The 19,873-nt window shown below is 72.0% G+C and overlaps 2 protein-coding genes across 2 annotated transcripts; both read left to right on the forward strand.

Moving 5' to 3' along the window:
* The first annotated feature begins 549 nt into the window (after nucleotides 1-549).
* On the forward strand, nucleotides 550-3,856 carry GHDC (GH3 domain containing). The gene is made up of 8 exons (XM_062595701.1): nucleotides 550-902; nucleotides 991-1,130; nucleotides 1,247-1,823; nucleotides 2,073-2,256; nucleotides 2,340-2,411; nucleotides 2,528-2,661; nucleotides 2,791-2,879; nucleotides 3,202-3,856. Exons 1-8 carry the CDS (start codon nucleotides 662-664, stop codon nucleotides 3,400-3,402), a joined length of 1,638 nt encoding a protein of 545 aa, XP_062451685.1. The 5' UTR covers nucleotides 550-661; the 3' UTR covers nucleotides 3,403-3,856.
* A 2,571-nt stretch (nucleotides 3,857-6,427) lies between these two features.
* Nucleotides 6,428-19,872, forward strand: LOC134151143 (inactive phospholipase C-like protein 2). Its single transcript, XM_062595432.1, has 6 exons — nucleotides 6,428-6,616; nucleotides 12,634-15,123; nucleotides 15,375-15,578; nucleotides 15,908-15,983; nucleotides 17,353-17,462; nucleotides 17,871-19,872. The coding sequence occupies exons 1-6, from the start codon at nucleotides 6,428-6,430 to the stop codon at nucleotides 18,054-18,056; spliced, it is 3,255 nt and encodes a 1,084-aa protein (XP_062451416.1). The 3' UTR covers nucleotides 18,057-19,872.
* The last annotated feature ends 1 nt before the right edge of the window (nucleotide 19,873 follows it).

A 19,873-nucleotide genomic window follows, 5' to 3' on the forward strand; every position in this document is an offset into this window, starting at 1 on the left:
TCTTTTTCTTTTTTTCTTTTTTTTTTTTTAAGAAAAGGAGAAAATAAAACCCATAATTTCAAATGGCGGTGGAGCTGCTCTGTGGTCCTTTCCCCGCGCGCCGGCGGCCGCGGCGGGGGGGGGCCGGACGGGGCGGTCGCGCTCATTTCCCGTCATTTCTGCCGGAGGCGGAATATCCGGGGGGGCGGAACCGGTATCGCCCGCCCGGTGCGTACGGGCCGGGCCGGGCCCCGGCTCACGGAGGGGGGCGCCCGGCGGTGCGCGGAAGGGGGGCGATGCAGGCGGGGGCAGTGCCCCGGGGGCCGTGCTCGGTACTGGGCAGTGCCGGGGTGATTGCAGTGCCCGGGGTCCCTGCACGGTGCGGGACGGTGCAGGGGGCCCAGTGCGCGGGGTGGGTGCTCGGGAGGGGGCCGGTGCTCGGGGTGTGCGCACGGTGCCCGGGTGCTTGCGGTGCGCGGGGTGGGTGCTGGGGAGGGGGCCGGTGCCCGGGGTGCGCGCACGGCGCCCGGGTGCTTGCGGTGCGCGGGGTGGGTGCTGGGGACGGGGCCGGTGCCCGGGGAGCGCGCACGGTACCCGGGTGCTTGCGGTGCGCGGGTCGGCGTCGGCGGCCCCGGGGCCGGAGTGACCGCGGAGCCCAGGGTCGGCGGGGCGCAGCGCCGCGATGCTGGTAGCCGTGTGCGCGGCCGCGGCGCTGTGCGTGGCCGTGGCCGTGGCCGTGGCCGTGGCCGTGGCGGTGCGCGCAGCGCTGCCCGGCGCCCCGGCGCTGCGGCACCGCCTGGCCCGGGCCGTGCTGCGCCGCGCCGCGGGCTGGCAGCGGCGGCGCCTGGAGCTGCGGAGCACCGAGGTGCGGCGCAGCCAGGAGCGGCGGCTGCGGCAGCTGCTGCCCGCCGGGTCGGCCCCAGGTAAGCGCCGCGTCGGGGCCGGGGGGCCCCGGGGGGCGGCGGGGCGCGTATCCCATGGCACCGACCGTCCCCGCGCTCTCTCCTGCAGGCTCGGACGCTTTCCGGGAGAATCACCCGCTGATGCTGAGCAGCCCTGATGGGGACCCGGGTGGGCCAGAGGCTCCGCTCCTGCTGCTGGGCCCCTGGGCTCTGCTCCGGAGCTGCTGGGCTGCGGACCCCCCTTTCCAGGTAGGGGGGGAAGCCAGGCTGCCACAGCACGCTGCAGCCCCGCAGCGGGAAGTGTGTTGCAGCATCGCGTGGGGCTGGGTGTCTCCCACGGGTCTCTCCCACCTCTCTCTGCGCAGGGGGCCCTGCTGTACCTGGATGTCCTCCGCACCACCTTCCCACAGGCGCTGGCTCTCCGGGGCACAGCCCTCTTCTGCTGGGCCCCAGGCAGCCCCCGCGCCCCGGCGGGCTGGCCCCTGCCCACGCTGTACTGCACGCCAGCCGAGGCAGGCGCCGTGCCCTCGCGGGCCGCGGCCCTGCGGCTGCAGCTGCTCTTCGCCCTGCGGGAGCGGGGCCTGCGCGTGCTGGAGGCCGGGCTGGCCTCCGAGCTCTGCGACGCGCTGGCGGCCCTGCGCGCCGGCTGGCCCGGCCTGGCCGAGGACCTGGCGCTGGGGCGGCTCAGCCCGCAGCTCGAGCTGCCCACGGGCACGCACCGCCGGCTGCAGGCGCTGCTGGTGCCCGACGCCGCCCGGGCGGCTGAGCTGCGGGCTGAGTGCGCCCGGGGCTTCGAGGGCATCGCGCGGCGCCTGTGGCCACAGCTGCAGGTGGTGGTGGTGGGGACGGCGCATGGAGGGGAGCAGCTCTACAGCGATGCCCTGCAGCAGGAGGACTGCAAGGGGCTCCCTTTCTACTCCCCCTTCTACTGGGCTGCTGGAGGTGAGCATCCCCTGCCGGGGTCTGCCCCAGACCCGCTGCTGCACAGCAGCACGGCCCCCCTTGCCCCAGCACAGAAGCGGTGCACCTCCACGCATCATTTCTTGGTGGAGACCTGCGGGCTTCTCCGAAGCTCCCTCTACCTCCCGGGAGCCTCCCGCCACCCACGAGGCTCCCTCCACTCCGAGGGAGCGGCTGAGATGCTGGTAGGGCTTGGGGGGCCCTGCTGACCAGTGCCGCCTTTCTGCCCAGCGCTGCTCGGCGTGAACCTCTGGCCGGAGGAGCCAAGCCCCCGCTTTCTGCTGTGCCCCGAGTGGGCCTTCTGCGAGTTCCTGCCCTGCCCGGCCCAGGAGGAGACTGCGACGGCGCTGCTGGGGGAGCTCTGGGAGGGCCGGGAGTACGCGCTGGTCCTCACGGCCCGGCCCGGGGAGTACAGGTGCCCCCCTCGCCCTGCCGCGGGCGGGCTGCATCCCGCGTCGGCCCCAGCCCCCCCGTCACGCTGGCCGTCGCCCCGTGCAGGTGCCGCGCGGGAGAGGTGCTGCGGGTGGCCGGGTTTCACAAGCAGTGTCCCGTGGTGGAGCCCGTGCGCAGGTGAGGGCACAGCCTGCCGAGCGGGGTCCGTCCCCGGTGGGGTCCGTCCTGCGGCGCAGGGAGGAGCCGGCGGTGTGTCCGGGCGCGGGGCGCCCACCGGGGCCTCTGCCCCACAGGGAGAGCCAGACGCTGAGCGTGCGGGGCGAGAGCATCCCCGAGGAGCGCTTCCTGCAGAGCCTGCGCCGCGCCGTGGCCGCGTGGCCGGGAGCCCGCCTGGTCGACTACGTGTGCGTGGAGAGCATCCTGCTGGGTGAGCGACCCCGAAAGCGCTGCCGGGCGCCTCGGTGCAGCCCCCTCACCCCGCGCCACTCTGCGCGGCCCCAGCCCCGGCCGCCAGACCCTCCCAGGTGGATTTAACGTGCTTGCGGTGCCGCTGCAGGTGCCTCTTCGGGGGCCTGTGCCCCCCACTACCAGGTCTTCGTGGAGCTGCAGGGTGTGCGGGACCTGTCGGAGGGGCAGCGCTACAAGGTACGGCGCTCCGGGGCCACGCTCCGCTCCGGGGCTGCTCCCGCGCGTCGCGTGGCTGCAGCGGGGGGGCCGCGGAGCGGCGGCCGCAGCCGCGCGGTGGCAGTGCTTGCCTGGCGGCCCGCGGCTCGGTGCCGCCTCGGGGGCTGCGGGACCCGCCGGGCTGGCGGGGCGTGCAGCGGGCTCGTGCTGCCGCGTCCCCCCCGCCCCGCACAGCCGGGGCTGTGGATGCCCGAGGTGGGGGGGGGACGACGGTGCTGTGGCGCTGCGGGAAGGAAACGCGGGGTGGGGAGCGGTGCAGGCAGCCTCCCCCCTCTGCCTGCAGCTGGATCACTGCCTCCAGGAGGATTTCCCCACCTATAAATCCTTCCGCTTCAAGGGCAGCATCGGGCCCCTGCGGCTGCACCTGGTGGCGGCGGGGGCCTTTGCCCGGCTGCGGGAGGCCGTGGGCTGCCCCCGGCCCATGCCCAGGGTGCTGCGGGAGAGGCGGCTGCTCTCCGCCGTGCAGAACGCGGTTGTCTCCTAGGGCGGCCGGGGCTCCCCGCAGCCCGGCCGCTGCTCGGAGGAGACGCTCCGCGCACGGCCACGCAGCAGCGCTTGCAGCGTGCCCCGCCGGGGCGCCCGTCCCCAAGGGCGGCTGAGCCGGCCCTCGGCCGGGGCCAGCGTGGGACCCCCCCGGGCTGGCCAGTAGTGCCGGCGCTCTCCTGGCCCTGCCGGGGCCGCGGCACAGACGTGGAGGGGTGTGTGGTCCTCTCTGAGCAGGGAAGCAAAGCCAGCACCCCGTCACCTGCCGAGCTCTGCTGCCGGAGCCAGAGCCGAGCCAGGCCCTGGGAACAGCCCCTGAGCCAGGCTCCAGGGCGTTTCCGCTGGTTTAGGAAACAATAGGCTCCAGCAAGGGCTGCTTTTAATGACTGGAGAAAAAAAAAAGTGAAATAAAGGAGGATTATCTCTCAAAAATAATAAAGGGCACTGCTCTGGGATTGATTGCTTTTTTTTCTTTAATCCCCATTAAGAGATTTCTTGATGACAGCCCTGACTCTCCTCTCATTGAAAAGTTCTCATTGTCGGTTCCTGATGCTGGGGCCTGAGGCAGGGCCAGCCATGAATATTTAATCAATTCAGCCTCCTCCCAGGGCTCTGGGAGCATCTGGCTGCTTGTGCTTGAGACACAAACCTGCCAGGTGGGGAGGGGGCCCAGCTCTTTGCCCTGCATGTTAAGGATTTATTTCAAGGGCTCCTGAGCCATGGCGCTCAGGGAACCTGCTGTGCAGACAGCTGTTCCCGGGCTGGGGGCAGGCGAGGCCGCTGGCAGAAGTCGTCCTCTTGCAGACACGCACAGAGCATCCCCCACGGTGTCAGGCATGGAAAGCGTGCTAAGGCCTCTTCCCGCCCCCCTCTCCCCTGCTGGAAGAAAAGCCTGAAGCAAAATTCCTGTTGCAAGCAGGGGGAGAAATGGTGCTGCGGCTGCAGAGCATGTTGCCCGGCAAGGATGTGAGCTAGGCTTGCGGTCCCGAGGGGGATGCTGGTCCCAGGCCAGCGTGCATCAAGTGTGCATGGTGCTGACAGGCCCGGATGATGACATTTATTGGAAAGCAGGGGTCAGTGGTTGCTGGCTTAATGCCTGGAGGGTGAAGCTGGGCTCTGGCACGTTTGTGGGACACCCCGGGCATCCTTGTGCTGGCAGAGACCTGTGCAGCCGTTCACTGCCGGGCAGCCCAGCGGGGCTGCTTCCTCCTGCTGCCACCACGCGGGAGCACGGCCCTTCCTGACGGCCCCCCGGCGGGCCAGGCCTTGCCGCCAACTCCAGCAGCCGCGAGTCAGGGCTGCTCGGAGGCGCTGCGCCCTGCGGCCCCTGCTCCGCCCGGCACAGCCGGGCCAGCTCTAATTGCAGCCTCGCGCTGGCGAGAGGCTCTGCTGCGGGGAGCTGCCCCAGGCGCCTGGCCGAACTCTCCCCGCTGCCGGTGTGAGCGGGTGAGGGCCGGACTGGAGCTGCAGCGGGCCAGGCCGTCGTGCGTTCATCCCTGGCATTTCCTCCCAGGGTCAGTGAGAAGAGAGAGAGCAGAACAGAGCGAGGCAGGTGTGTCCTGCAGGTGTGTGCCCTGCATGGGCTGCGCCACCAGCCTCCCACGCACCCCGTGCACTGGGCAGTGCCATCGTCCCTGCCCGGCCGTGGCAGTCCCTGCCAAGCTGCACACGTCTCTGGGGCCTGCTCCTCCATTCGCTCAGCTGTGGGACATGGTGCTTGTGCATTTCTGCCCCTTGCACTGAGCTGCCTGCATCAGCCAAAGTGGGGGCCCAGCACTACTGCGCTGCGCTGGCCCAGCTGCCAGCATGGCAGCTACCCCATGCTCTCTGAAGCATGCACAGGCCAAGCTTGCATGTTCTCACCTGCCCTCAGGCACCTTCCTTCTGCGGGAGGTCCTCCTGGGCTTGCTCTGGCTTCCCACACCTGCATAGTCCCTGGAAAGGCTGCCCTGTTGGCTGTATGCTCTCCTGCCTGCCCTGCCAATGACCAAGTTGGGGTGATTGCCTGTGCTTTAGCAGCACACTAGACCGCTCTCAGCCCTGGCAGCACATAATCAGCAGAGCGTGGTGGCTCTGGACAGTGTGGGCCTGCTACTGGGCTGCTGCACTCCAGGGCTGGTGCTGCCAGGAGCAGAGGCTGCTGCTCTGAACTGCCTCAAATGGGCCAAAATAGCTCTGGGGACCTGAGAAGGCCTTTACAGCACTGGGAGCACTGCCTGGCTTCATCCCCTGCCTGTTGCCCCCTGCATGGTGCTGGGTGCTGCATGGCCAGGGGTCCTGCCCTGCACTGGACATTACCTGGGCTGTGTGGATGGAGGTGCCAGGCAGTGCCATGATGGCAGAGCCCCAGGTCAAACCCAGATCTTACTGGAGCTGCAGTCTTGGCTGGAGAATCAGGGTGAGCAGGACCAGGCTGCAGGGTGCAGCTGGGGCTGGGGTCAGGATGCAGGATGCCAGGCTGCAGGCTGTCAGTCAGGTTAGGGTGGCAGGCTGCAAGGCAAGGGCTCGGTTTGGGTGGCAGGCTGCAGGATGCCCCGCTGCAGGGTGTGGGCAGAGCTTGGGTGCCTGGCTGCAGGGTGCAGGCTGGGTGAGGTGCCTGGCTGCAGGGTGCAGGCTGAGTCTAGGTCCCTGACTGCAGGGTGCAGGCTGGGTTGGGTGCCCGGGTTTGCGTGCCCGGCTGCAGGTGCGGGCTTGGCCGGGTGCCCCAGCGGAGCAGGAGGCTCTGTGGGCCGGGGCAGCCCCGGCCCCGGGCGGGGCGGCTGGGCGGGGGCCCGGGGGGGCGCGGGCGGCCGCGGCGGCGGGAGGTCCCGGGGCGCCGGGGCCCGGCCCCGCTCCGCGCCGCAGCAGCCCGGGGCGGGGGCGGCCGCGCCGCCGCCGTCCCCGCCCCCGGCCCCGGCCCCGTCCCTCCTCCCGACCGCGCCGCCTCCCGCCCGCTCCGCCACTGAGCCCGCAGCGGCGGCGGCGGCGGGCGCAGGCACCGGGGCGCCCGGGGCCCCGCGGCGGCCGCTGCCCTGAGGCCGCGGGGGATGGCGGAGGGGCCCCGGGGCGCCCCGCCGCCGGGCTCGCCGCGCCCCGCCCCGCCGCTGCCCAACGGGCCCCGCGGCGGCGGCGGCGGCGGCGGCGGCAGCCCCGGCTCGGGCTCGGGCAGCAGCAGCCGCGAGGACTCGGCGGAGCGGAGCCCCGCGCCCGCCGCGCCCCGCGCCAGCATCATGAAGGTGAGAGCGGCCCCCGGGCACCGACCCGCGGGACCCCACCCCGGGACCCCCCCATCCCCCCCGCCCCGCGGGCACCTGCCCCCCGGGCACCGGCCCCCGCCCCGGCGGCGGGAGCCCCCCGGCCCCCCTGGGCCGGCCCTGGGGCGCTCGGCGGGGAGCGGGGAGTCCTGGCACCGATCCCTATCCCCGGCAGCTTGGAGGGGTCGGGCCGAGCCGAGCCGTGTGGGGCTGGGGCGTGCCGAGCCGGGCGCCGCGGGAGCAGGCCTTGGCCCCGGCCCGGCGCCCGCTCAGCACCGCGGTGCCCTCGGGGCGGCTTCCGCGGTGCAGCCCGGCTCCCAGGCCGGGGCCGTGCCCGCACCCTCGGGGCAGCTGGTGGGTTCCTGGGCCGGGGGCGCGGGGCTGGGGAGGCCGCCTGGCCGGGCGCAGCGCTTGCTGCTCCCAGGCGGAGGGGCTGCTCTCGCCGGGGTGGCCCCCCCGGCCGCCTGCCCCTGTGGGTTCGCCAAGGGCACAGCCCGCCGCGGGCTTTGTGCGCTCCCGGGCCGGGCCTGTCCTTCCTGCATGGCCTTGAGCCGCCCCAGGCAGCCGCCGCCGTTCCTGTGCATCACCCTGCGTGCCCACCGCTGCTCCTGCGGTGGAAGCCGCATCGCAGCAGCGCCTCGTCCTGCTTGGGACACCCTTGGGTGCTGGGCGATCTGGCAGCCGCTTTCTCCCGAAAGCAAGAGTGTTGAGCCTCAGGCCCAGCTTGGCCGGTGCCTGCTGATGCTAGCCCGAGCGCTCGCTCCAGAGCTGCGCTGTGGCGGGGGGACCCCGCGGGGCCGTGGCTCGGGGAGGGTCCCAGGGCTCTGCTGTGCGCTGGACAGCAGGTCACGGGTGCGTTTCTCCAAACGAGCCCCCCTGATTGCACTTCCGTCGGCGCTCCTGGCCGACACAATAGGTTGCCTTTGCCCGGACCCACCCCCCCTCCCGGCAGCCTATTTTAAGCTGGTGGAGCTCCGCTGCTATTAATACCCCGCGTGTGGGCTGCTTCCGTGCTGCCGGCCCCTTCCCCGGGCTCCTGGCTTGGGTACCATGTCACCTGGGCGAAGGGAGGTGGCCAGCTCCTGCCGCAGCCGCCGGGCAGCTCCTCCGCCCTGCCCGGCACCGCGCTCAGCCCCCTCCGCGGTCTGGGGGGCGGCGGGGGCGAGCGCCTGGCTGCTGCGGGCGAGGAGATCTCCCGGCGCTTCCCGCAGCGGCGGGCCACCCGCTGCCGGCCGTGCTGGTGCGTGGCGAGCGCCGGCCGAACGCCTGGCTGCCACAGGGACCTCGCGGGGTCCTCCCGTTCCTCCGGCAGCCCGAGCTCCATCTGCTCCGCTGTCTGCAGCCAGCAGGGCTGGCAGCAGATGCTCGGGAAGGCCGAGAGGCTGCAGCACGCCTCCCGCGAGCCTCCCCGCGGAGGGGCTGGAGGGGGCTGCGCGGGCTCGGGGCGATCGCACGCAGCGGCTGTTTCTCCTGTTTGCTCGCTGCTGCGCCGGGCTGAGCATGTTCTCTCGTAGCTACTGTGCGTCACGGCGGGATTTGGCCTTACGTGAAGGTTGCATGGCCCCGAGCCAGAGCTTGTGGGGGGAGGAGGGCCTGGCTGCAAAGGAGGTCAAGCTCACACGGTGGCCCTGGTCTGTCCCGGTCCCAGTTACACACACCTGAGACCCCTCGGGGCCTGGGTGCTGGAGGGCCGTGGGGCCCCGATGCTGGCGCGGCTGCGTCCCGCCACCCTGAGCCGCGCAGGTGCCGGCGGCTGCACTCTCCCTGTGTCCCGGTGTGTCGTGCAGGGCTGGACCCCGGGCACCGGGAGCAGCCGCGTGGCCCTGGCTCCTGAGGGCAGGCCATTCCCGTGCTGCGGGGCAGCACTGCGGCCGGGCCGGCCCCGGCGTTTCCCCGGGCCGGGCCGGAGGGAGCTGCTTGCAAGCAGGGTACCAATTAGCTGTGGCCGTGGGGCAGTGGGCAGGGCAGAGACTGGCTGGTGACTCACTGGAAGCACGTGTGGCAAGGGCCGAAGGCTCTGTTATTTTACGGGATTTCCAGCAACGGCTGGAGGAGCAAATCTGAAAGCGCGACTCAGCCGGCCGGGGCAGGGGGAATGCGGGGCTGGCCGTGCCGGTGGTTTGGACCCGGCTCTTTGCAGCGACAGGGGCTGGGGGAGCAGCTTACATGGGGCGCCTGGCTGCCGGCACGGAGAAGAGGGGAGCTGGCGTTGCCGCGTCCTGGCAGGAGGACCTGTTCCCGGTTTTCTCCCCCAGGCTGGAAGCTGTGGCCGCCTGGGCCGGGTAGCGGCCGCTGGTGCCGCGGGGAGTGGATGTGTCCCTGCCCCTCTTCCTGCCAGGGAACAAAGGCCCGGAGGAAAAGCCTGGCTGCGCCCGGCCGCTCGGCGTGGGGCCGCTGCCGGCCCCGTGCCCCCGGCTTGGGCAGGGCAGCGCGACCTCGGGGAGGACCCCGGACCCGGGGAAGCGGCCGCTGGCGAGCTGCATCGCGGCTGGGCCGGGAGCCGCTCCGCCTCCCGGGCTCCAAGCGGCGCGGGCGGTGGAAGGGATCCCGCCGGGGCCGGTGTGGCTGCCCCCGCCGGGCTGCGGCGCTCCGGGTCCGGCACTGACGGCTCGACCCCGGCAGCTTTCGGTTCCTCTGTCCCGGCCGTCACGAGCTGCCGCGCCGGCACGAGCCGCGGGAAGGGAGGGGCGGCCGCGGCCTGGCGGCACTTCCCGTGCCCCCGGGTGCTTTGCGTCGCCGGTGGCGAGTCCGCTCCCGCAGCCGCTGCGGTCAGGGCGCTGATCGCAGCAGGTAGTTGGCTGCAGCGGTGCTTAGCGCAGGGCGTGGGCTGTGCCGGGCGCCGGGGAAGGCGTCCCCGCCGGCGCCGCTCCGCTCCGGGGCGCGCGGGTGGGATGTGCGCGAGGGCGACGGCTCGGCGGCGCGGGACGCCCCGCTCCCGCCGGCTGGGAATCCTCCTCTCGCTCCGGGCGGGCGGCCGGGCCCGAGCGCCGTGTCCGCCCGCACCGACCCACTTATCACCTTCATGGAGCGGCGGCCGCCGGTGCCGCTCCACGCTCGCGCCTCGCGCAGCCCTTGCGGATGAGCAGGGCGTCCCCAGGGTTGAAGCTGGCCTGTAAAATGCCCGTGTAATGGGCTGCCTGGCAGCGGCGGGTTTTCTCTTCCTTTCTCTGAGCAGGGTGTATTAACCCGGCAGGCGGTTGCAGGAGTGAGGCAACATGCGGTCGCTTCCATCCGGTACCTGGATGCAAGCGCGCTCGGCTGCTGCAGCGCGCTCGGTGCACCCCGCGCAGCGCACGCGGCTGCGCGCAGCCCGGGCTCGCCTGCGCGGGGCCCGCGGAGCGCGCCGCGGCAGGGGGCTGCCGCGGGGGCCCCGCCGCCCGCGCCCGTGCTGCAGCCCACCCGCTGGCCTGCCGCAGCCCCCCGCTTCCGCGGCGCGAGCCCGGGCGGGCCGGGCGCGGGGTGCCGGGGTGCCGGCAGGCTGCGCCCCGCGGCAGGTGCGTTCGGCCGCTTGCGGTGGGCGAGGGCAGGCGCTGGTGCAGCCGGGGGCAGGTCCCGGCGACCGCTTGATGTGCGCGGGCCCCCCCACCCTGTGCTTCCTTTCCGGATGGATTTCCTGTTTTCTGCTGGCGGGCCCGGTGCAGAGCTGCCCGGGCTGCGGTGCGCTGCGCTCCGTTCCGCTCCGGGCCGGCGTGGGGGCTCGGCGAGGGGTCGGGCCGGGCGGCGGGGCAGCGGCTGGGGCAAGCGGCCGTCCCTGGCACCACGGCGGGGGCCGAGGTCTCGTGCTGCATGTCGGCGGTGCGCTGAGATTGCCGCTCGCAGGAAGCGCGTTGCCGCAGCCGTGCCGGTGGCTTGGCCTGTGCTGCTTCCCCACTGGGCTCGCTGGCGGCAGGGGCCCTGCTCCCACCCCGTGCCAGCGGGTGCAGCCAGCTCTGCCGTGGGGCCGGGCTCCCTCTGCCCGGGATGGAGATGGGGGGCCGCCTGCGTACCCATCCTACGGCGAGCGAGCCGCCTCTCTGATGCCCTTGGGTCGTGGCTCCCTGGCCCCGGGGGGATAGATGCAGGCCCCGTGGGGTGAGAGGCTGGGACACGCTTGCCCAGTGTGTTACCCCACTCTGCGCCATCCGGATGATGGAGATGTGAAAGCTCCTGGGGACTGGGGGGACCCCACCACCCCCACAGCCGGGCAGCTGGGAGGAACCCGCCTGTGCTGGAGCCGCCACCAGATTAAAGGTGACTCACCATAATCTTAAAGAAGTGGATTAAATCTTCTCCCCGCTGCCCTGCTTAATGAAATCCATCCCATAATACGCTGCCAGCCCTGCTGTTCCCCCTGCCCCCCCACCCGTCCGTCTCTGAGCGGTGGCACGGTTCCCCCTTCCGTCCCTGGGAGGCAGCACGCGGTGCAGGGCTGGTGTGGGGCACAGTGCAGGGCACGCCATGGGGCACAGGGACACCATGGGGCACAGGCATGGGGCAGGGCTTGCACGGGGCACAGGCAAGCCATGGGACATGGACACGGCATGGGGCACAGCACGGTGCAGGGCTGGCATGGGGCACAGGCATGCTGTGGGACACGGGCACAGCACGGGGCGTGGCACGGTGCAGGGCTGGTGTGGGGCACAGCACAGGGCATGGCACGGTGCCGGGCTGGTGTGGGGCACGGACATGCTGTGGGACATGGGCATGGCATGGGGCACGGCACAGGCATGCTGCGGGCCACGGTATGGGGCATGGCATGGTGCAGGGCTGGCGTGGGGCATGGGCACGGTGCAGGGCTGGCGTGGGGCACGGGCACAGCACAGTGCAGGGCTGGCGTGGGGCACGGGGCACGGCACAGTGCAGAGCTGGCGTGGGGCACAGGCACGGCACAGTGCAGGGCTGGCGTGGGGCACGGCACGGTGCAGGGCTGGTGTGGGGCACGGGCACGGCACGGTGCAGGGCTGGTGTAGGGCATGGGGCACTGCATGGTGCAGGGCTGGTGTGGGGCACGGGCACGGCACGGTGCAGGGCTGGTGTAGGGCATGGGGCACGGCACGGTGCAGGGCTGGCGTGGGGCACGGGCACGGCATGGTGCAGGGCTGGCGTGGGGCACGGGCACGGCACGGGTCGCCGGCAGCGCCGTGAAGCCGCCGCGGCCCTGGTGCAGGGCTCTGCCCCGCTCGGCGGGCAGGAGGCAGGCGTGGGGCCGGCTCGGCGGCGTCCCTGCCCGGGCGCCGTTGCACCCGCGCGCAGGGGCGGTGGCGCGGGCCCCACTGCAGCGGTGGGGGGACGGGCGCGGGGGGGCCCGCAGGGCCGGGCCTCCGCGGGGGAGCAAGCAGCGGGGAAGGATCCGGCTTGAGGCCGGGAGCAGGAAGGAAGGAAGGAAAGCAGAGTTAAAATAAGCCGGGCCAGTGAGCTGTGGGGAAGGCTGCGGCTGGGGTCCCAGCGCCTGGGGAGGGGGCCGGGCTGGGGCTGGGGTGGGCTCTGCGCTGCGCTGCCGGGCGTCCTGGCAGAGGGACGGTGGTGCCCGGTGCCCGGGAGCGCGGCCCCAGGGCTGCAGCGGAGCTGCTCCCTCCCTTTTGTGCTGCGGACAGCCCCGGAGCGAGGAGCGGCAGGTCCCCATGCGGCCGGGAGCTCAGCCCGGGGAGGGCTGTGTTTGCTCCAGCTCCCGGCCCCCGCGGCCTCCCCCGCCGCAGCCCGGCCCCGTGTCCCTGCAGAGCCTCGCGGGCTCCCCTGAGGGGTCTGAGCCCGGGGCTCGGCCGTGGCACCGCTGCCAGGCCTGGCCCCTCGTCCCCTTCCGCCTGCCTGCAGCTCCTGGGCGAGGCATGGGGCTGGGGTCCCAGCTGGGCTTTGCACCGGCTGGTTTTGCGGCCCCGGGGCACCCTGCGGCGTGGAGGTGGGAACAGGGTGGGAGGAGAGTGCCAGGAGGGCAGAGCGGGGGTGGGAGGGATGCGCCTGACATTGCCCTCTTGTTCGGGACTGGCCCTGACAGCTCTGCTCCCTTCTCCCTGCCCTGGCAGGATGGCTCTCGGCAGCGGCCCGTGCAGAAGAAGAAGACGGTGTCCTTCAGCACCATGCCCAATGACCGGAAGATCAACAGCACGGCCGCCTGCATCTCCTTCATGCTGGAAGGCTGCGAGCTGAAGAAGGTACGCTCCAACTCCCGCATGTACAGCCGCTTCTTCGTGCTGGACTCGGACATGCGCTCTGTGCGCTGGGAGCCTTCCAAGAAGGACTCGGAGAAGGCCAAGATTGAGATCAAGTCAGTCAAAGAGGTGCGTGTGGGTAAGAAGACCCCCATCCTACGCAGCAATGGCCTCTCTGACCAGTTCCCAGACGAATGTGCCTTCTCTATCATCTATGGAGAGAACTACGAGTCCCTGGACTTAGTGGCTAGCTCGGCCGACGTGGTGAGTGCGTGGGTGATGGGGCTCCGATACTTGGTGTCCTATGGGAAGCACACACCCGAGGCACCTGGGACCGGCCACCCCAGCCTTCGGACCTCTTGGATCTCCTCCGTCTTCGACCTCGCCGATCTGGAGAAGTCTGGCTGCATCCCTGTGTCCCGGGCTGTGCAGCTCGTCAAAGCCCTGAACCCAGGCATGAAGGCTTCTACCATCGAGCTGAAGTTCAAGGAGCTGCAGAAAGCCAGTGACCGTATGGGCACAGATGTTGCCTGTGACCTCTTTGTGGAGGCCTACTGTGAGCTCTGCACCCGGCCAGAGATCTTCTTCCTGCTGGTGCAGTTCTCCAGCAACAAGGAGTACCTGGGCTTGAAGGATCTGCTGATGTTCCTGGAGGTGGAGCAGGGCATGGAGGGAGTGACAGAGGAGAAGTGCTTGGAGATCGTCAGCAAGTACGAGCCCTCCAAGGAGGGCCGGGAGAAGGGCTACTTGGCCATCGACGGCTTCACGCGCTACCTGCTCTCCTCCGACTGCTCCATCTTTGACCCGCAGCACCGCAAGGTATGTCAGGACATGGCGCAGCCCCTCTCCCACTACTACATCAGCTCTGCCCACAGCGCCTGCCTCCTGGAGGACAACTTCTGGGGCAGCTCGGACATCAGCGGCTACATCAGCGCCCTGGGCCTGGGCTGCCGCAGCATCGAACTGGTGCTGTGGGACGGCCCCGACGGCGAGCCCGTGGTCTACACCAGCCCCTCGGCCGCCTCCTGCGTGCCCTTCCGCACCGTGGTGGGGCTGATCGACCAGCACGCCTTCGCCGCCTCCGCCTACCCGCTCATCCTCTGCCTCGTGGTGCGCTGCTCGGCCGCCCAGCAGCGCCTCGCCGCCCAGTGCCTGCGCAAGACGCTGGGCGACAAGCTCTACCTGGAGCCCCCCAACCCCGCCGAGTCCTATCTGCCCTCCCCGGAGCAGCTCAAGGGCCGCATCCTCATCAAGGGCAAGAAGCTGCCGTCCGGCTGTGAGGACAGCGAGGGCGAGGTGTCAGATGAGGAGGAAGGCTGGGAGCTGGCACGGCGCCTGGGCCAGGAGGACCGGGAGGTGCCGGAGGGAGGTGCCCCGCGCCGGGTGCTCCTCAGCCGGGAGCTCTCGGAGCTGGTGAGCCTCTGCCAGGCCGTCCCCTTCCAGGACTTTGAGAGCTCGCGGCGGGGGCAGCGCTACTGGGAGATGTGCTCCTTCAGCGAGGTGGAGGCCGGGCGCTTTGCCAACGAGTGCCCCGCGGAGCTGGTGAGCTACAACAAGCGGTTCCTCTCCCGTGTCTACCCCAGCCCCATGCGCATCGACGCCAGCAACATGAACCCGCAGGACTTCTGGAAGTGCGGCTGCCAGATGGTGGCCATGAACTACCAGACACCGGGGCTCATGATGGACCTGAACGCGGGCTGGTTCCGGCAGAACGGGGCTTGCGGCTACGTCCTCCGCCCTGCCATCATGCGGGAAGAGGTGTCCTACTTCAGTGCCAACGCCAAGGACTCCTTGCCGGGGGTGCCTGCCCAGCTCCTGCACCTCAAGGTCATCAGCGGGCAGAACCTGCCCAAGCCCAAAGGCTCGGGGGCCAAGGGGGAGGTGGTGGAGCCGTACGTGTGCGCTGAGATCCACGGCATCCCAGCTGACTGCGCTGAGCACCGCACCAAGACGGCCCTGCAGAGCGGGGACAACCCGGTCTTCGACGAGAGCCTGGAGTTCCAGATCAACCTGCCGGAGCTGGCCGTGCTGCGCTTCGTGGTGCTGGATGACGACTACATCGGCGACGAGTTCATTGCCCAGTACACCATCCCCTTTGAGTGCCTGCAGCCTGGCTACCGCCACGTCCCGCTCCAGTCCCTGGCCGGGGAGCCCCTGCCCCACGCCACCCTCTTCGTGCACGTGGCCATCACCGACCGCCGCGGTGGGGACAAGGGGCACCGCCGGGGGCTCTCGGGGCGCTGCGGCCGCCGCGTGCGGGAGTACACCTCCACCAAGGCCACTGGCATTAAGGCCATCGACGAGGTCTTCCGGACGGCCACCCAGCCGCTGCGGGAGGCCACCGACCTGCGGGAGAACGTGCAGGTACCAGCCCATGCAGTGGTGGCACCCGTGGGAGCCGGGATGCGGGTTCATTTGGGGCAGGATGGGGCTGGGCGGCGAGGAATGGGGAGCACCTGGGTGTCCCCCCCGATCCCGGCTGCAGAGAGGGCATGTGGACAAGGGGCCTCCCTGGGGCAGAGAGCTGGTGGAAACGGGCCCCTCCCCGCAGGCAGGGCAGGGGCGAGGGGGTGGCAGCCCCCTGCCCGGCCCCCGACGCCCGCCTCTGCCCGCAGAACGCGCTGGTCTCCTTCAAGGAGCTGTGCGGCCTGACGCCCGCCGCCAACATGAAGCAGTGCATCATCACGGTGGCGGCGTGGCTGCTGCACAGCGACAGCGCGCCCAGCGTCACCCTCAACCTGGCCGAGCGGTACCCCGCCATGGAGGCCCAGGGCCCCATCCCCGACCTGCTGCGCAAGGTCCTCACCGCCTACGAGACGGTAAGAGCCGCGGCAGGGGGGTTTGCCGGGGGGGCCATAGCAGCCGCGTCTCGGCGCGGGCTGCCCCAGCTCCGTCCCGGCCCGGGGTGTTCGCTGCGCCGGCGCTGGTCCAGGGGGCATCCTGCAGTCCCGCCTGGTGGGAGAAATCCCATTAATAGCCGAAGCCGGAGCTGCTTCCTTCCTTTGTGTTGGAGGAGACCTGGCCGCCGGCCAGGCGCTGGCCGCGGCGAGCGAGGGCTGGCGGAGAGGGTGCGCGCGCGGCGGAGCGCCCCGTGTGCGGCGTGCCCGGGGCCGCCCGCTCCTCATGCCGCCCTGCTCCTCTCCCGCAGATGATCCAGACGAGCCGGACGCTGATCGAGTCTGCCGATGCCGTGTACGGCAAGCTCATCCAGGCGCAGCAGGCAGGTGGGTGCCGGGGAGGGCGGGCGCAGCGTCCTGGGGCGCCGGAGCTGCCGTGCACCCTGGGACCCGCGGCAGGTCCCCGGGGTGCTGGGGACGCCGTGCCGCCGAGCTGGGAACTGGCTGGGCGCGCATCCCTGCAGGCACCGGTGCACGGGCACGGCTGCGCCTTGCGGTTTTGGGGCTGCACGCGGACGGGAGGAGCGGGAGGAGCAGGGCTGTGTGTCCCGCACCCACCTGCACCTGGAGGGCCCATGGTGGCTCGTGCCGGCGCGGGAGAGCCCAGCCCTGCGGTTTACCTGTGCACCGGGCAGCGCTGCAGGGCGCGAGAAGGAGGGTGCCGGGGCCGTGGGGTGGTGGGACCACGGGGAGGTGGGAAGCGCGGGGAGGGAAGGGAGCAGCGCGGAGGAGGCTGACGAGGAAGCGGAGAGGAGTCATTAGCTGCCAAACGCCAGAGTATAATTAGCAGCAGAAATAACAGACTGGGGCTGACGGTAGAAGTGGCAACTGAGTGCTGTGACTTGGGAGACACGTGGCTGAACCCACACAGGCAGGTGCTGCTGGCAGCCCGCCCCGCTCCTCCGGTGCCCCGTCCTGCTGCGGGCCGCACCGCGGCGGCTGACGGCCCGGGGGCTCGCGGGCGGCCGGGGTGCGCCGGAGGAAAGGGGGCTCCGCACCGCCACCGCGCCGCTGCCAGCAGCCCAGTTTGTTCCCCGGCTGTGGCAGCCTGGAAATCTCCCCCAGCGTGTGGCTTGTGGCTTGGCGGCTGCCGCCAGCACGCGGGGGAGTGCGAGCGAGGCGGTAGGGCCGGGGCGAGCGGCTGCGGGGGGCTCCGCTGCTCCACGGGAAAGGCTGCGAGAGTCTGGCTGTGCCACGCCGCCGGGGCCAAGAGCCGCTCGGGGCCCAACGTGCACCCCGGGGCGCGGGGAGCTGCAGCACCTGGGGTTTGGCCGGCGCCCACACCCGGGGGTGCAGGGAGGCGCCGGGCAGGGGGTGCGGGCGGGCGCACGCTGATTGACGGCGCGCGGGCGAGCGTGGGAGCCCTCGCGTGGGCCCGGCGCCGGCGCTGTGTCAGGGAGGGGTAAATTTAGCACCCGCTCACGGGGACGTCACGCGGTGCACGATGCGGGGGGGCCAGCGGGGCCGGGGCGCGGGAGGGCCCTGCCACCACCGTTCCCGGGGGCCATCGCAGTGCTCCGGGCGGACCCTTGGGTCCCGGGCTGCCTCCCTGCACGCGCCAGGGTTTGGCGCTGAGCGGGGCGCAGGGCGGGCGCCGTGCCGGCCCCGCGCGGAGGGGGCGCGCAGCGAGCCCCTGGCCTCCGCGGCGGGGCAAGAGCCCGTCTGAGCGGCGCTCTCCCCACGCCCCCGGCCCCAGGCATGGACTTCCACAAGGAGCTGCACCGCATCGAGGCCAAGGAGGGGCTGCGGGGCCGGAAGCTGCAGAAGGCGCTGGAGAGCTTTGCCTGGAACATCACCGTGCTGAAGGTGAGCGGGACGCGGGCAGCGCGGGCCGAAGGGTCGTCCGTGAGCCGGCTGGGAACCGGCGCCTCGGCCTCGCCCCCCGGCTCGCAGGCGCAGGCTGCCCGCGCGGGGCGGCCCCTGCACCGCGGCGCAGCGCCCGGGGGGGACGCGGCCGCGAGCGCTGCCGAGGCGGCCGTCGGGTTGCAGCCGTCGGGTTCCCGCCGTCCTGTGCTGGCGGCGCGGGACGTGCCCACGGGACCGCGGCTGCGCCAGCGGGGCGGCCGCGGCGCGGCTCCGTGCGCCGGCCGGGACAGCGGCAGGCGCTGGCTGCGCACAGCCGGAGCCGGCCCCGCGGGAGGCTGCCGCGGCACCGCGCGGCCGGGCGCTGCCGTCCCTGGAGCCCTCCTGACGCCCGTCTCCGCTCGGCCGCAGGGCCAGGCGGACCTGCTCAAGCACGCCAAGGCGGAGGCGCTGGACAACCTGTGGCAGATCCACAACGCGGGGCAGTCCTGCGGCATCGGCAGGAACGGCTCGGCCTCGCCCGACGCCTCCCGGCTGCGCGCCCCGCTGGAGCCCATCCCCGAGACAGAAGGAGGCAGCGACGCAGCGTCGTGCTGACCCCGGCGTGGGGCTCCGGGGCCTGGACCCAGCGCTCCCGCAGCACGGCATCACCCGTGGCCCCCGGCCCGGGGACACCGGCCTGCCCGCTGGCATTTGGGGACGCGTGGGCAGGGCTCCGCCGTGCCCATGGGCGGCCGAAGGGCTGCAGCGGGGCCGGCACAGCAGTGAAGCCTCGTGGGGACCGGCTTGGGCCCCAAGCAGGGAGTTCAGGGAAGGACATCCCTGCTCCCGTCTGTCCTGGTCCCCACAAGCTCCTTCCATGTCCGTTTCCGGAGGGATCACGCGGCTGCAGGGCCGGCTGGAGCTGCTGGCACCGCAATGGCCGTGGGCGTGTGCCCCTGAGCCCGCTGTGCCCGACCTGCCGGCCCCACGGGAAGATCAGCCCCATCTCTGGACTCAGGTTTGCTGGTTTTGCCTTTGTAAGCTCCGGGGAAAACCCGCCTGGCTGGTACCGCCCTGGCCCTCGACAGCCGATCCCCCTGCCCTCGCCATGGGGCAGCAGGTCGAGTCCCCCGCGGAGTCCCCAGGGCCTGGCTGTGCAGAGGGGCTGTGCCGGCACCCGGGGAGCAGATGTAGCTTTTGGCATCAGGGAAAATGCCCTGGATTTGCCCCCAGGGTGAGAGAGTCCGGGCATAGGCCACGAGTGAGGGGCGATCAGGGGTCGGACTGGGCAGCGCGAGACCCGCGTTAGTGCCCTGCTGCTCCGTCCCCTGCACCCAACGTGGGGGGCTGAGGGCCGGCACGGGGCCCCCGAAGAGCGGGGAGGGGGCACTGGTGGCGCGGGGGGCCGTGCCGGCTCGGGCGCGCATCGCGGAGCCGTGCAGCCCCGTCTGCGCTTTGTTCGGGAGCGGTAATTAGCCTAACGGGGCCTGAGCAACGAGCCGGGGAGATGCTGTCACCTGGGGCCGGGCAGCCGGGAGAGGACCCGCTGCATCCTGCCGGCGCTGACCTTCCGGCCGCTTTGTGCCCGCCCGGCCGCTGCTTCCTTAGGCAATTACGGCCTCATTAGCGCCGGGCTCTGCGGCCGCCAGCGTCCCGCTCCGCAAATGAGGGGAAAGGCCTGGCTGGTCTCCGAGCTACGGGAACAAAGCGCGCGCGTCTCCCGGAGACCGGCCCCGCTCCCGCCCGGCCCCGCCGCTTCCCGGGGTATTTTTGGCAGCGCTATTGTGCTGGGCCCCGCCGCGGCCGGGGGGCGGCTGGGGGGCAGCCCCCTATAAAGCGCCGTGGCTGGGGCGAGCGGCTCAGGGTGGCTCTGCTCCTCGGCTCCCAGCCGGTCATGCCCAAGCGCCGCTCGGCCACCTGAAGACACCCAGGAACGATGGAGGCACCCAACACCAAGGTGGGGACGAGCGGGGGGCGAGCCCCTGGTGGGAGAGCCGGGAGGGAGGCGATGCCGGGGAGGCTGCAGCGCGGGCAGGGACCCGGGGCCCGGCCCCGCTGGGGGGCACGGTGCACGGCGCTGTGCCACGGGCTGGGCACGGAGGCTGTCGCTGCACGTCCCGCCGTGACCTGCCGTGAGGGAGGACGTTTGCTGCCTCGCGCCGGAGCAGGGCGCGTGTCGCGGCGAGGACACCTGCGGCTTGTCCCTGCGGTGGGAAGGAAATGCGGTCGGAGCGTGAACGGGACCTTCGTCCGTGGGGCTGGCCGGGGAGCGGGGAGCAGGACTGCAGGGTTCCCCCGTCCCTGGAGGGTGCAGGGCTGCCGGCGCCACAAGTGCTGGAGGGGGATGCCCCAGGGCTGTTCTCCAGAGAGCTTTTTCCTGGGGCAGCGAGGCAGCAGAGATGGGAGGCCAGGACCTGCCGTGAGCCCTGTCC

Source organism: Rhea pennata, chromosome 26, assembly GCF_028389875.1.
Source record: "Rhea pennata isolate bPtePen1 chromosome 26, bPtePen1.pri, whole genome shotgun sequence".
Classification (NCBI taxonomy): domain Eukaryota; kingdom Metazoa; phylum Chordata; class Aves; order Rheiformes; family Rheidae; genus Rhea; species Rhea pennata.

Bases quoted from the DNA above. Each gene is read 5' to 3' on its own strand.
- GHDC (XM_062595701.1), top strand. From the start codon at position 662: ATGCTGGTAGCCGTGTGCGCGGCCGCGGCGCTGTGCGTGGCCGTGGCC. The intron at 2,412-2,527 runs GTGAGGGCACAG...TCTGCCCCACAG, and splicing joins GTGGTGGAGCCCGTGCGCAG to GGAGAGCCAGACGCTGAGCG. The intron at 2,662-2,790 runs GTGAGCGACCCC...GTGCCGCTGCAG, and splicing joins CGTGGAGAGCATCCTGCTGG to GTGCCTCTTCGGGGGCCTGT.
- LOC134151143 (XM_062595432.1), top strand. From the start codon at position 6,428: ATGGCGGAGGGGCCCCGGGGCGCCCCGCCGCCGGGCTCGCCGCGCCCC. The intron at 6,617-12,633 runs GTGAGAGCGGCC...CTGCCCTGGCAG, and splicing joins CCCGCGCCAGCATCATGAAG to GATGGCTCTCGGCAGCGGCC. The intron at 17,463-17,870 runs GTGAGCGGGACG...GCTCGGCCGCAG, and splicing joins GGAACATCACCGTGCTGAAG to GGCCAGGCGGACCTGCTCAA.